The 13,574-nt window shown below is 40.1% G+C and overlaps 1 protein-coding gene across 17 annotated transcripts in view; it reads left to right on the top strand.

The window, feature by feature from the left end:
* Positions 1-13,574, top strand: part of PTPRT (protein tyrosine phosphatase receptor type T) — a 1,018,757-nt gene that overhangs the window by 787,263 nt on the left and 217,920 nt on the right. For all 17 annotated transcript variants that reach the window (XM_070589264.1, XM_070589262.1, XM_070589256.1 and 14 more), the window contains one exon: positions 12,046-12,319. In XM_070589264.1, the coding sequence (XP_070445365.1) occupies positions 12,046-12,319 (274 nt within the window). The remainder of the gene's footprint in view (positions 1-12,045; positions 12,320-13,574) is intronic.

Below are 13,574 nucleotides of genomic sequence, written 5' to 3'. Positions count from 1 at the left end.
TATATTGGATTCTTCCAGAAGCTGACTCAAGGGTCGAGGATTTGAATGCAAGTGGTTTATTAAGGGGATGGTCCCTCTAAAAAGCAGTAAGGGGCAGAGGGAAGCAGGAAGGAGAAGATTAAGAAGCCAAACAAGTGTGTGATCCTGTGGGGAGACCTGAAGAGTGAATTACACCTTGACTAAGGTCCCCCGTGGGGCGAAAGAGCGGGACTTTTTCACTTCTGCCCACGGCAATCACTGGCAACCTCCAGCCTAACATTGAGTATGAGTGTAAACTGGAGAAGAGCAGGACTTAAATTCTCAGTCCCTCTTTACCAGCAAAGGAGGCTTCAGTACTTTCAGAATTCCACAGTGCCCTCATTAACAGCAAAGCACACAGAAGCTGGGTGATGCACACATAGAACCGGAAAGAGAGATTAAGAAAGACAGTAACTGTATCCTCTTGTGAGACTAACTGAGTTGCCCAAGGTCACACAGCTAAGTATTAGCAGATCTTGTACTAGAAGCCAGGCTTATAAATGCTAATACTGTGTTTTAATCAACTTTGTTAGAAATCCACTAAAGATGTGTTGCCTGAGTCCTTGTCTTATTAAACAGATTTTGTGTACTGTGGATTAACCTTTTTTGATTGCTAAAGGCATTGCTATCTTTATAGGAATCAACTCTAACGCCAGTTGTTACTGTCTGGGATCTTTCTCCATAGTTGTTTTGGTCATCAGCAGACCATGGGGTAATCTAGGAAAATATAGAGATAAAGCAGCTTCCTGCTATTTCAGGAAGTTATATTAACCTAATGAAGTACAGAGATTGCGTAAGAGAGAACAAAGTTAAACAAACCTCAATAGTGAGTGCATTTACACATGTTCCCGTAGATCACTGTCAGGACTAGGAACAGCCAAGATCTGTATGTTCCTTTAGATCACGCAGTCAAGTAACATTTGGAAGAAAAAGTATTAGCAGACCATGCAATAATTAGTCAGTGTGTTTGAGTTAAGACGTTACATCTTTGACTATTTTCAGCAGTACCAATATTAAGCCTTCTTGGTTTGTTTTTTTTTGAAGAAGAAGATTAGCCCTGAGCTAACTACTGCTAATCCTCCTCTTTTTGCTGAGGAAGACTGGCCCTGAGCTAACATCCATGCGCATCTTCCTCCACCTTATATGTGAGACGCCTACCACAGCATGGTGTGCTAAGCGGTGCCATGTCCACACCCACGATCCGAACCAGCAAATCCCAGGCCGCTGAGAAGCAGAACGTGTGAACTTAACCACTGCGTCACTGGGCCGGCCCCCCAATATTAAGGCTCCTTAATATTGATTGACAAAGAGTTGACAAATTTGCTAAGTCATTAGACCTCCTAGAATAAAGATACATGCTATTGAGAGACTTTTGCGTATAATATTAAAATTTTATTTACAAACCAATCAAGTTGGCTGTAAGATAAATATCTACAAATGAAAGGCTTCCCCTCATTGATTTCCAGTATTAAATCAGAGATTGTTCCTGAAGAAGAAAAGAATGATAAAAGATTTACCAACGTTTAGTTTATGATTGCATTAGAGTGATTGGCTAATGAGAACACTTTTTTCTCTTTTCTCTACTTTTCAGGTTTTATAAAATGTTATTTTATTTTCCTTGACATAAAAAGAATTTTTTTTAAAAAAAAAAGTTGATTATTTGGTGGGGTGGGATAAAGATGATGGCTCAACTTTTGGTGTGCTGAAAAGCAGTATAGCCTTGTGGTTAAGACTGAGGGCTCAGGAATCAGACCACCTATGTTCAAATCCTATCTCTACCACTCAAATAGCAATGTGACTCTGAGTAAGTTTCTGAACCTCTCTGTACTTCATTTCTCTTATTCTGTCTGAATAAGATAAGAATATCTGCCTCATAGAGTTATTGTAGAGGTTAAGTGAAAGAATAATGTGTGAGATGAGCTTAACCTAGAGCTTAGTAGATAATAATTGCTCATTAAACATTTTCTGGTGGATGAAGTAATCATTGCAATACACAGCAGTGGGAGATATGACAAAAGTATGGATAGAGAGCTATGGGAACAGAGGAAGGAGAAACTAGCTCTGATTTGCAAGGCAAGAGAGGCTCCTCAGAAAGAGCCGTATTTGAGTCATGGTTGGACGAGGAGTTCTCAAGATGGAGAAAAAGGGAAAAGGTGTCGTAGGAAGATAGAACAGCATATAGAATGACACTGAAGCATGTGTGAGAATTGATGTAAATGTACACTTAAAATTCATTTTGTAAATGCACTTGTTTAATAAGTACTTAGTGAACAACTGTTACATGTTCAGCAGGATGTTGGAAGCTGGGGATGCAACAATGAACTAAACAGCAAGATCTCAGGCCTCATAAAGTTCACTGACTATTAGCGTGCAGGCAGTAAGTCAGTAAATAAATAATCAGACATATTTCAATTGTGATGAAAGCTATAAAAGAAATAAATCAACGGATGTGATAGACAATGACTCAAGAACACTGGTAATTATGAATAAATGCTTTGTGGATTGGAGTGACTCAAATAAATGATTTTCAACAGCATAAGAATGTTGGAGGGGGTGCAACAAAGGTATAAATATCAGATTCACCTTGTGATTTCATAGTTTCACATTAGGACCATCTGGAGAGCTTTTTTAAAAAAGTACTGATGCTGGGGTCTCACCCCTAAAGATTCTGATTCAGTTGGTCTGGGTTGGAGCCAAGGAAGAGCATTTTTTAAAAGCCTGCAGGGCAATTAGAATGTGCAGCTAGAGTTGGGAACCACTGATCTTGAGCAACACCCTTATGATTCCCTGCCCTCACTTGATAAATCAGTGATGGTCTCAACAAAATACTGGGGAACAGAATTCATTAAAAGAATCATGGTTGATCAAATGGGATTCATCCCTTGCATGCAAGGGTGGTTCAACATACACAAATCAATGAATGTGATACATCACATTAATAGAATAAAAGATAAAAATCGTATGATCATCTCAATAGATGCAGAAAAAGCATTTGACAAAATTCAACATTCATTCATGATAAAAAAAAAAAATTCAACAAATTGGGTATAGCAAGAACATACCTCGACATAATATGTCAAGTCCATAGCTGACATCGTGCTCAGTGGTGGAAGGTTGAAAGTTTTTCTCTAAGACCAGGAACAAGACAAGAGTGCCCACTCTAACCACTCCTATTCAACATAGTACTTGAAGTCCTAGGCGAGTAATCAGGCAAGAAAAAGAAATACAAGGCATACAAATTGGAAAGAAAGAAGTAAAATTGTCTCTCTTTGCAGATGACATGATCTAATATATAAAATTCCTAAAGACTCCACCAAAAAACTAGATAGAACTAATAAAATAATTCAGTAAAGTTACAAGATACAAAATCAACATACAAAAATCAGTTGCATTTGTATATGCAAACAATTAATTATCTGAAAAATAAAGAAAACAATCCCATTTATAATAGCAACAAAAAGAATTAAATACTGAGGAATAAATGTAATTAAGGAGATGGAAGATCAGTACAATGAAAAGTATAAAACACTGACGAAAGAAATTGAAGAAGACCCAAATAAATGGAAAGATATCCTGTATTCATGGATCGGAAGAATTAACATTGTTAAAATGTCCATACTGCCCGAAGCCATCTATAGTTGTAATGCAATCCCTATGAAGATTCCAATGGCGTTTTTCACAGAAATAGGAAAACAATCTCACAATTTGTATGGAACCACAAAAGACCCTGAGTAGGCAAAGCAATCCTGAGAAATAAGAACAAAGCTGGAAGCATCACACTTCCTGATTTCAAACTATATACAAAGCTATAGTAATCAAAACAATATAATAGTGGCATAAGAACCTACACATTTAGACCAATGGAACAGAATTAAGAGCTCAGAAATAAATCCATGAATATATGGTCAACTAATATTCAACAGAGGAGCCAAAAATCCTCAATGGGGAAAAGATAATCTCTTCAATAGTGTTGGGAAAACTGGATAGTCACGTGGAAAAGAATGAAACTGGACCCCTATCTTATACCATTCACAAGAGTTAGCTTGAGATGGATTAAAGATTTAATGTAAGATCTGAAACATAAATCTTTTAGAAGAAAACGTAGGGCAAAACTTTCTTGACTTTGGTCTTGGCTTTGACTTAATGGATATGGCACCAAAAGCACAGCAACAAAAGCAAAAATAAAAGAGTAAGACTACCTCAGACTAAAAGTCTCTGCGCAGCAAAAGGAACAGTAAACCAATTGAAAAAGCAAACTACAGAACAGGAGAAAATATTTGCAGACTACATATCTGATAAGGGGTTAATATCCAAAAAATATAGAAACTCCTACAACTCAATAGCAAAAATCCAAATAATCTAATTTAAAAATAGACAAAGGACCTGAATAGACTTTTTTCCAAAGAAGATATTCAGTTGGCCAACAGGTGCGTGAAAAGGTGCTTAACGTCACTAATCATCAGGGAAATGCAAGTCAAACCACAATGAGATGTCACCTCCCACCTGTTAAAATGGCTGTTATCAAAAAGACAAAAGATAACAAGCGTTGGCAAAGATGTGGAGAAAAGAGAACCCTTGTACACTGTTTGTGGAAATGTACACTGGTACAGCCATTATGGAAAGCAGTATGGAGCTTCCTCAAAAAATTAAAAATAGAACTACCCTGTGATCCGGCAATCTCACTTCTGGGTATATATCCAAAGGAAATGAAATCAGTATCTCAAAGAGATATCTTTACTCCCATGTTCATTGCAACATTATTCACAATAGCCAAGATATGGAAACAACCTAAGTGTCCATCGATGGATAAATAGATAAAGAAGGTGTGATATATTATAGACAATGGACTATTATTCAGGCTTAAAAAAAAGGAAATCCTGCCATTTGCAACTACATAGATGAAGCTGAAGAAGATTATGCTAAGTGAAGTAAGCTAGACACAGAAAGACAAATACTGCATGATCTCACTTATATGCGGAATCTGAAAAAGCCAAACTCATGAAAGTGGAAAATAGAATGGTGGTCATCTGGGGCTGAAAGGTAAAGGAAATGGGGAGATGTTGGTAGAAGAGTTATGCGGGATGAATAAGTTCCGGAGATCTGTATGATACTGTATTTTACACCTGAAATTTGCTAAGAGAGTAGATCTTAAGTGTTCTTTCTCACGCAGTGGTAACTATATGAGGTGGTACATATGTTAATTAGCTCAATGGTGGTAATTATTTCACAGTGTATACATATATCAAAACATCACATTGTACACCTTAAATATATACAATTTTTATTTGTTAATTATACCTCAATAATGCTGGAAAACCCACTCACTGAAAATGAACTCATAGAAACAGAAAGCAGATTGGTGGTTGCTAGGGCTGGTTGGTGGTCAAAGCTACGAACAAAATTTTTAAAACCTTGAGTTAAATTTATGTGAGTTAAATTTAGTGTGGTGTATCAATTTACCACATTAGAAAATAAAACTGAGAAATTTTTAAAATATTTATTAATTTAAAAAATATAAATAAAAATAATTTTATTTAAACTAATAGTAGTAAATTCCATTACATGTTAACATAAACGAAAAATTTTTGTGAAAAACAATTATTTTCCAAAACAAAAATGATTGAGTGAGAAGTATAGTACTGTTTTACATTTTTGCTAATCTCTAGTGTGTGGTCTACTACAATGCTGCTAGATTCCCTATCTGCTTCCTAATTCAAGATTGAATTTTGCTTGGTTGAAGTATATGAAGAAAATCCAGCCTCATACAGTTACAAAATCTTGTAGCTTTTTAAGAACTTCACAGTGCGCTTCTGAAACACTGAAGTTGCTAAAGGTAAATAACATCTTAGTGCTTTTCTGAAAAGAGTTTTGACCTTGCAGATCACCTGAACGGGTCTCAGGAGGCTGGGTGGGCTTCCGCTCCCTACACTGGGCCCCCATGGCTACTCGATCACATTCAGATGCCTGCGTTGCTCTGCCCTATCTCAGGCTTTAGGACTGAATTGTTTGGGAAGGAGCTGGAGCAGGGCAGTACAGAAATCTTAAACTTTACTTGTAAGTATTGAGGTCGGTTGTGGTATTGATTAGTTAATTCTGGAACAATTTTATGTGTATTATGTGAGTCTGTGAGTAAAAATTTTGATGTTGGAAACAAAGATTCTTACTGTAGGAAAAAGGAAAAACAAATAAGGAATGGGGAAGGTGAGGAAGAATCTTCTGTTAATGGATTTGAATTGGCAATATCAGTATGAACTAATCAGTATGAACTCATGATGTTTAAAAAATATTTTTCTTACTTTTATCCGATAGAAGGATATAGAAGCAATGGTGCCACAGTAGCAATGAGCTCACTGGTTGCCCATATCTTGCCTTCTGAACTCCTCCTTTGGAAAAATGCCTGAGTACAGTCCTGGGAAAGGGGGGCATAGGTGAGCCTTGAACCCCTCATGGTGCCAGCAGGCAAAGGTGTGCGCAGTGACCAGTGGGACCACCAAAGGATGTGGGAGCTGCCTGGAGGGGCTCCTACTGAATTTAACCATTTTTATTTTACTATTACTTCAATATTTTATATTTATTAACTCCTTGTACAAGTGTTTCTTATTCAACTATAAAAGTAAAACAGATTTCCAAATAAATATTATAAAAGAAAGCAAATAAAAATCAGTGATGGAGAAGTCACTGTGACTGATGGGATGTCACCATATGCCTCAGCTGAATGAGGCTGGAAACAAAGGTTGGAAAATATCTTGCCCAACTGGATCTCTGCTCTTATGCAAGTCCCATGTGGTCATTGGTCGCAAGTGTCCTCTAGGGAGACTGCTGGTGCCTACTCACAGCCCCTCATCTCCCCTTTCCTGCAATGTACCCATCCCCCAGCTTCTGTGTGCTTTGATACAAATGGCTCTCAGCTGTGACCTTCTACAAAGGGTTGCCACTAGGCTACCAGAGCCACCTTGTCTGTCCCACACACAGAATTAGGAGTGCCTGGGATCTTATGTCTCTGCAGGGGAGTGTATAACCAATAACTGATTGGTATTGGAGGCCCAAAAGCCCTTGGCTTGAGATGAGACAAACTCTGGGACACAGCTTATGCTCCAGACCTCGATAGGGGACCAGGCTGAGGCTGGCACTTTGCCTGAAATCACATTCATGCTTGGCTTCCTCCCCTTCTCTCAGCTTCCCCCACTCCCTTACTGGTTTCTCCTGGATCCACTTCCTTAACACATAATTTGCATTGAAACTTTGGTTCAAGATCTGTTTCTGGAAGAACTTGATCTAAGACAAGCCTATTTCTGGGAGAACATGTGCCCAAATGTGCCCCTTTCTGAAGTCAGGCAATCTTCACCTGTGAACTACAGGTGTGAACTACACCTGTGAACTTCACCTGTGAACTACACCTGTGAACTACCTCTGTCATCTGAGATCAACATTCTGAATGGATATAGCCCCTGGCTGGAGGCATCTGCTCTAGATATAAAAAGGAGGTCACAGGATGTGTTAATGATGGATGGATGGCTCTGATAGGTCCCTGGTCCCTCTCAGAGAAGCAAGAGTCATCATCCAAACCATTAGTTCAGGAATCAGAAGGAGCATGATGGTCCAGTGTCAGGGTTCTCTAAAGCCTGCAGAGGAATTCCTGCAAGTTTTGCTCTTAAAGGAGTCTGAGGCAACTGTCCTCTATAGGCTTGGGGGTCTTGGGACGTGGGACCAGACTAGAATGTTCTAGTCTAATGAGACATTGAAACTAAAGGATGGAAGTTGCCACAAGCCTGGGTCTGAAAAATTGGGGAGAACAGGATGGGAGTAAGTCACTGTAGCAAAGAGGATGAACAATGGATATGGAAGTATTGAAGCGAGGAAACCAAAATCAGGGAGGTGACAGAAAGTAGAAAGTCTCCTTGACCTGATGAGTTGAGGTGGGGCTGCAGCATATCTTGCAGGGCCCTCCAAACAGAGACCCTCAGGATAAGTTACACAGAAAATATGGTTATAAATGTCCATCTTCTCATTGAGAATGATAAAGTGGGTGTCATAGGAGGGGAAAATGGGTGAGTAAATGCTATATGTTGTGAGGTGAGCATTTTAAGTTATTCTTCTCTCATACTATCAGGACTTTTATACTAAAAGAAAATCCTTTCTCTTTACAAATTATCCTAAATAATTTATTGCAACCACTTCTTTTGCCCTGGAGATATGATTTGGGGAGGTTATTTTCATTTAGGTATGATTTTATCATTACCAGCAAACTGAAAAGAGGTTAGGTAAATGTATTTTCAAGACAGTGATGATAAGAATGAATTTACCATGAGAAACAAAAATAATACCCACTTTTTTGTTTCTTGCTCCCACCCCTTCCTAAAGTGTGTGTGTCAGGGAAGGAAAGTTGCATAGCTTGCACGTGCCGTTTCTTCTCTCCTCCTCAATCAGAGTTCCCTGATCTTTCAGAGATGCTGGATCCACTGGCAAAACAATTTATATGACAAAATGGTTCATGGCTTTCTGGTTGCAATTGCTGATTTGCCTCTGAATGGACAAGCTGCAGATGCAGTGGGCCTGGGGGAGTTTCTGGGTGTACTTTGGCACATTAATCCCAATTGTATGTGAATCATGTGTTGACAACACAGTTTAACCCAAAATATATCCTTTGCTAGTCTTTGTGATTTCAGATGAGGCTGGGTGGAATAGAGCTAAGCAGTTTAGGCCACCAAGTAAAAAATGTTCTTAAGGCTCTTTGTACATTTTGTTGATTTATGGAAAAAAAAGTAGGAAAGTAAAGAAAAAGAAAGGATGCTGAACTATGAATGAAAAGTCTGAGTTTATACTTTGGCTGCAGTTTAACACTCATGAGGTACTCAACCTCTCAGCCTCAGCATCCTCATCTGTAATCTGGCTGTTGAGTGTGGTTGGATTGACAAGTGAGTCCTCAATAATCAGATTGGTGGGGAGGAGAGAATGGGGGGGATACAAGCCAACCCCTGGAGAGATGTTGTGCCTCCCTCTGTAGCCCTTGGCAGCATTCACACCTGTCAGAGCCCAACGAAGACCCACTGCCTGGCTGTCCATGACTACAGAATTTCATGCCAGTCATGGGCAGTACTCTGGCCAGCCTTGTCACTCTTCTTGATCCATCCCATTGTAGGAAGAGAAGGGACAACAGAAAGTGATTCTAGGAGTGGGACCCAGCCCCAGAGAAACTCCAAAGGCTTTGGGTTCTCATTTTAGAAGGTAAAGACGACAGAAGGATTCAAGGGTGGCATGAGAATTCTGGACTGAGAAATGAAGACAGAAGTCTTCTGAAGTGGACAGGATTAGCCAAAGTGGTGGTTAGGGATAGAATGGGCCTCAGGGGAAAGCAGGGGCCCACAGCTTTTTTCAACCCCTGCTCCTAGGGATGAGGCTGTTGGTCCCTCCCAACCAGGCCAGGAAGGCATGAGGACTGGACAGGTCAAGTGCCCCTCAAACTCAATGCAGAGTATTTTAGGTGCTATGCTAGCCTCAACAGTTGAACTCAAGAGTCATTGCTTCTCCCCTCTTTACTGCCTTTTGCCCTTTCTTTCATAGATTAGAGTCCCAGGAGTAATGGGCCCTCAACAAGTAGAGCTACAGGTCCTTAGCACTCTAGCTGCATTCAAAGCTTTCCTTGAGATTGTTGTTATATGTAAAGCAATGCAGGTCCTGAAAACCCTGTTGTAGGTACTCCTCCACTTCCACCTGGTGTCCTCTAGGTTTGGATCCTCTGTGCTGCTTTTCAGACTGTTTTGTACTTAGCTTTCATGACAAACATAAGTGATTGTACTGTTGAGAAAGACCCCAGAGTTGAAAGGAAGTGAATGTTGAAGCCATAATTTAATTTAAGCCATTATTGACTTCAGCTTTATGAACATATGTAGATGTCATACACACATGCACATACACACACTTTTGAATGTTAGACACATGCTCCCAGATGTCATACACACTTATTTAGGTGTCCAGACACTCAGGTAAGTCACATTAATCTGGATGTTACACCCACTCATTCAGAGAGTACATATGTTTGCTCAGTTTTCAGACACCCAGGTCCTACAGATGCTCATTTGGATGTTGTGCACACTCAGATGTAGTACACACTCCCAGAGAGATTGGCCACATTCACCCCTGTGTCACTTACATGCACTCTGGACTCTCAGCTTCTCATTTTGATGTGCACGTTGGACAGCAGGCATGCCCATTGAGCTGTCTGCTCACCCCCACTCAGATATCATACTCCTCTAAGTGTGGCATACACTCACATGCCCATCTGTCTCCCATCTGTGTTGCTGACCATCCCCATGATCAAAAGGATTCAGAAGAAGACTTACCATGTTCAGTGTGTGATGTTTCCTTGGGAAAGTCCCTCTATAGCCTTTTATCCCTAATGAAATAATTCTGTGCCTCTTTCTTCACCCAAGTTGTGCTTCTTAACCAAGTGTCTTTAGATAGTCTGATTGAAAGATGATATCCCACACCATGTTCCATTTTCATAAATCATGTATTAGCTCACTACGCCATCTTTAAATGATTGGTTTAGGGCCATCTCATTAATTCACAGAAGTCTTCTGTAGGCATTCTCTGGGCAATTGATCTTTTATCTTAGATCGTGAGTCCCAGAGATCTTTGCAATAAAGTTCTGCTAAAAGAGGAGCATTTATTCAAGAGAAGTACAAACTGTGGGAATTCAAAAAGATGGTAAAATGTTATCCAAATTTACACACTTTAGGATAACTTTTATAAAATGAGCCTACGCATTTGGCATACAGTTGTTGTTCAATCAAGGTGTGGTCATCTCTATTCACACACTGGCACATACCTTCTTAGATTCTTCTAAATTGAAGGGAATGATATGAGATCACAAGACAGGAGCTCAGGGGAATCACTGTTTATATTGACTAGGGCTTCTGCATCCAGTCAGATTTGGTTTCATGCTTACTTTCTATTTTAATTCAATTCAGTTAGATTCATTTGAAAAAAGTATTCATTGATCACTTGCTGTATATCAGGCATCCTGCTGGGCAGTGTGTGTGGGGAGAATGATGCAGAGATAACTAAGCCACAACTCCCACGTCCAAATGTGACAGTCTAGCTAGGGAAACAGTAGTCCCATGCTCATGGTATTGCATTCCCAAGCAGATAGCCATTAGTTAGCTGCAGGGAAATTAAGGAGGGAAAAAACTCATCCAAATGGGAGAGTCTAGACAGGCTTCATAGAAGAGAAGAAAGATAGGCTCAGCCTTTAGGGAAAAGCTTCCACAGGCAGAGGTGGGCAGGATGAGAGGGCATTGCAGGTAGAGGAAGCATGACCTGGTGATGGCATGGGTAGGATCCAAAGGATGTTTGTACAATAGCATGGAGTCTGGAGCAGCTAGAATGAGGGTACATCATAAGACTTTCTGAAAGGTAGACTAGAAGTCAGGCACAGAGTGCCCCACATGCCAGCATGAGGAGTTTATATTGCATCGTTCAAATAAGGGAGAGCCTATGAAAGCGTTTGAAGAGGGAGAGTACTATATGATTGGGAAGATCAATGGGTCAACTGGTTAACTGATGAAATAATTAGAGGCAAAAAGACCAGTCGAGTCTGGGTAAGAGGTGGGGAAGTGCCCAACCTCAACATGATGGGAGGAGAAAACGGGAAGGGGCAGAAAAAGGTCAAGTCAACAGGGTCTGTTGATTAGAGGTGCAGAGTGAGAACTAAGGAGGTAGGAATTGAGAATGAGCCCAAGATTCAAGGCCTGACCACTTGACAGGCAATGCTACCCTTCACTAAGGAAAGAGCCATAGAAGGAGGAGCAGGCGGGTTTGTAGGGTTTGGGATTGAAATGCATTTTGGACATACCCAGAGTGAGCTGGTTTTGGGGCATCTAAATGGAGAGAGATTTCCATATAGCAGTAGGTTTACAAGTCTGAAGCTCAGGAGGAAAAATTCGTTGTAGACGGAAGTCATGATGATAACTAACAAGTTCGTCCTTCCAGATAGTTGTTCATCTATCTCTCTTCTTTCCTGTCCAGTGTTTATCAGCTGGTTGTCAAGGAGGAGAGACTTCAGAAGTCACGGAGGGCAGCTGACATCATTGAGTGCTTTTCAGTGCCTGTAAGCTATAGGAACGCCTCCACCCTCGATTCTTTACACTACTTTGCTGCTGAACTGAAGCCCGCCAACCTGCCTGTCACCCAGCCATTTACAGTGGGTGACAACAAGACATACAATGGCTACTGGAACCCTCCTCTTTCCCCTCTGAAAAGCTACAGCATCTACTTCCAGGCACTCAGCAAAGCAAATGGAGTAAGTATGGCCACATGGAGGCCATTTCTTGCCTTGTTTGTATTTTTCCCATTCTCATATGAAAAGACAGCATGGCTTTAGAGCAGAGGTTGACAGACTAAGACCAGTGGGCCAAATCCAGCCCTATGCCTTTTTTCAAAAAATAAGATTTTTTTTTTTTTAATATTGCAATGCCTATTCAATTACATGGTCTCTGGCTGCTTTGATACTACAATAGTATGGTTGAGTAGTTGAGACAGTGACTCAGTGCCTCGTAAAGCCTAAAATATTTACTCTATGGCCCTTTACAGAAAAAGTTTGCAGATCCCTGTATTAGAGGGTAGAAGGTGTCTCACTTTTAAGGTCTTAATTTCCTCATCTATAAAATGATACCTGTCAATTGGATATCTGTGAATACACTAAGCAGGTTGTATTTAATCAGTGAATACTAGCTCCTCTATCATTATCATTAGTCACACTGGAAAGTATTCTTTTCTCCCAAAGACAAGGTAAACTTTTTTTGTGTCAAATATTTCTTTGATCTGGGAGGGGAGCCAGTTATAACATCACAAAATCACAGGGCTGGAAAGGACCTGAAAGGTCAGCCAATACCTCCTGCCCTTCCCCTACAAACAAAACAGTGTTTCAATCAACATTACCATATCACAGTTAACCAGTGTTAGTGCTTATTGTTGAATACCTCCAATAACAGAGAACTTACTTCTTTATGTGGTATCTTTGATGGTCTTTGGGGAGTGGGGCTGTGGCTCTAAGAAAGCTTTTTATTATACTGACTTAAATATATCTTTTATTGTAGCTTCTACCCATTGCTCTTGGTTCTTTCTCTTAGGGCCCAATGGAACCAAAGCAATCACCTTCACAGGTGGTATTCTTTCAGTTACATAAGATCTAGTCTATCATCCACTTCCCCTTTATACAAACACCTTCATCTGGTCTTATTTCTTACAAGCTAACTATCTTTATTTTCTCTTATGACACAAGTTTGTATTTTCCATCAATGATGCTTTTGTGGACATACTCCAGGTTACTATATTTCATTCAACAAATATATAATGAGCACTGACATATGCGAGGCCCTATGTTTCCATGTTAAGGTTATGTAGTATGTGCCCTCCAAGAGCTTATACATTTGTAAGGGAGTCTGGTATGTGCCATGTTCCACAGTATATCTGGAATGAGAAGCCCCAGTGAAGTGAGAAGCTCACTGGAGAAGAGAAAGCTGAGACAAAAGCAAGCCTTGGTGAAGTGTGTGGAG

This window comes from Equus przewalskii, chromosome 21 (genome assembly GCF_037783145.1).
Source record: "Equus przewalskii isolate Varuska chromosome 21, EquPr2, whole genome shotgun sequence".
Lineage (NCBI taxonomy): Eukaryota > Metazoa > Chordata > Mammalia > Perissodactyla > Equidae > Equus > Equus przewalskii.
This window is presented reverse-complemented; position numbering and strand designations above follow the sequence as displayed.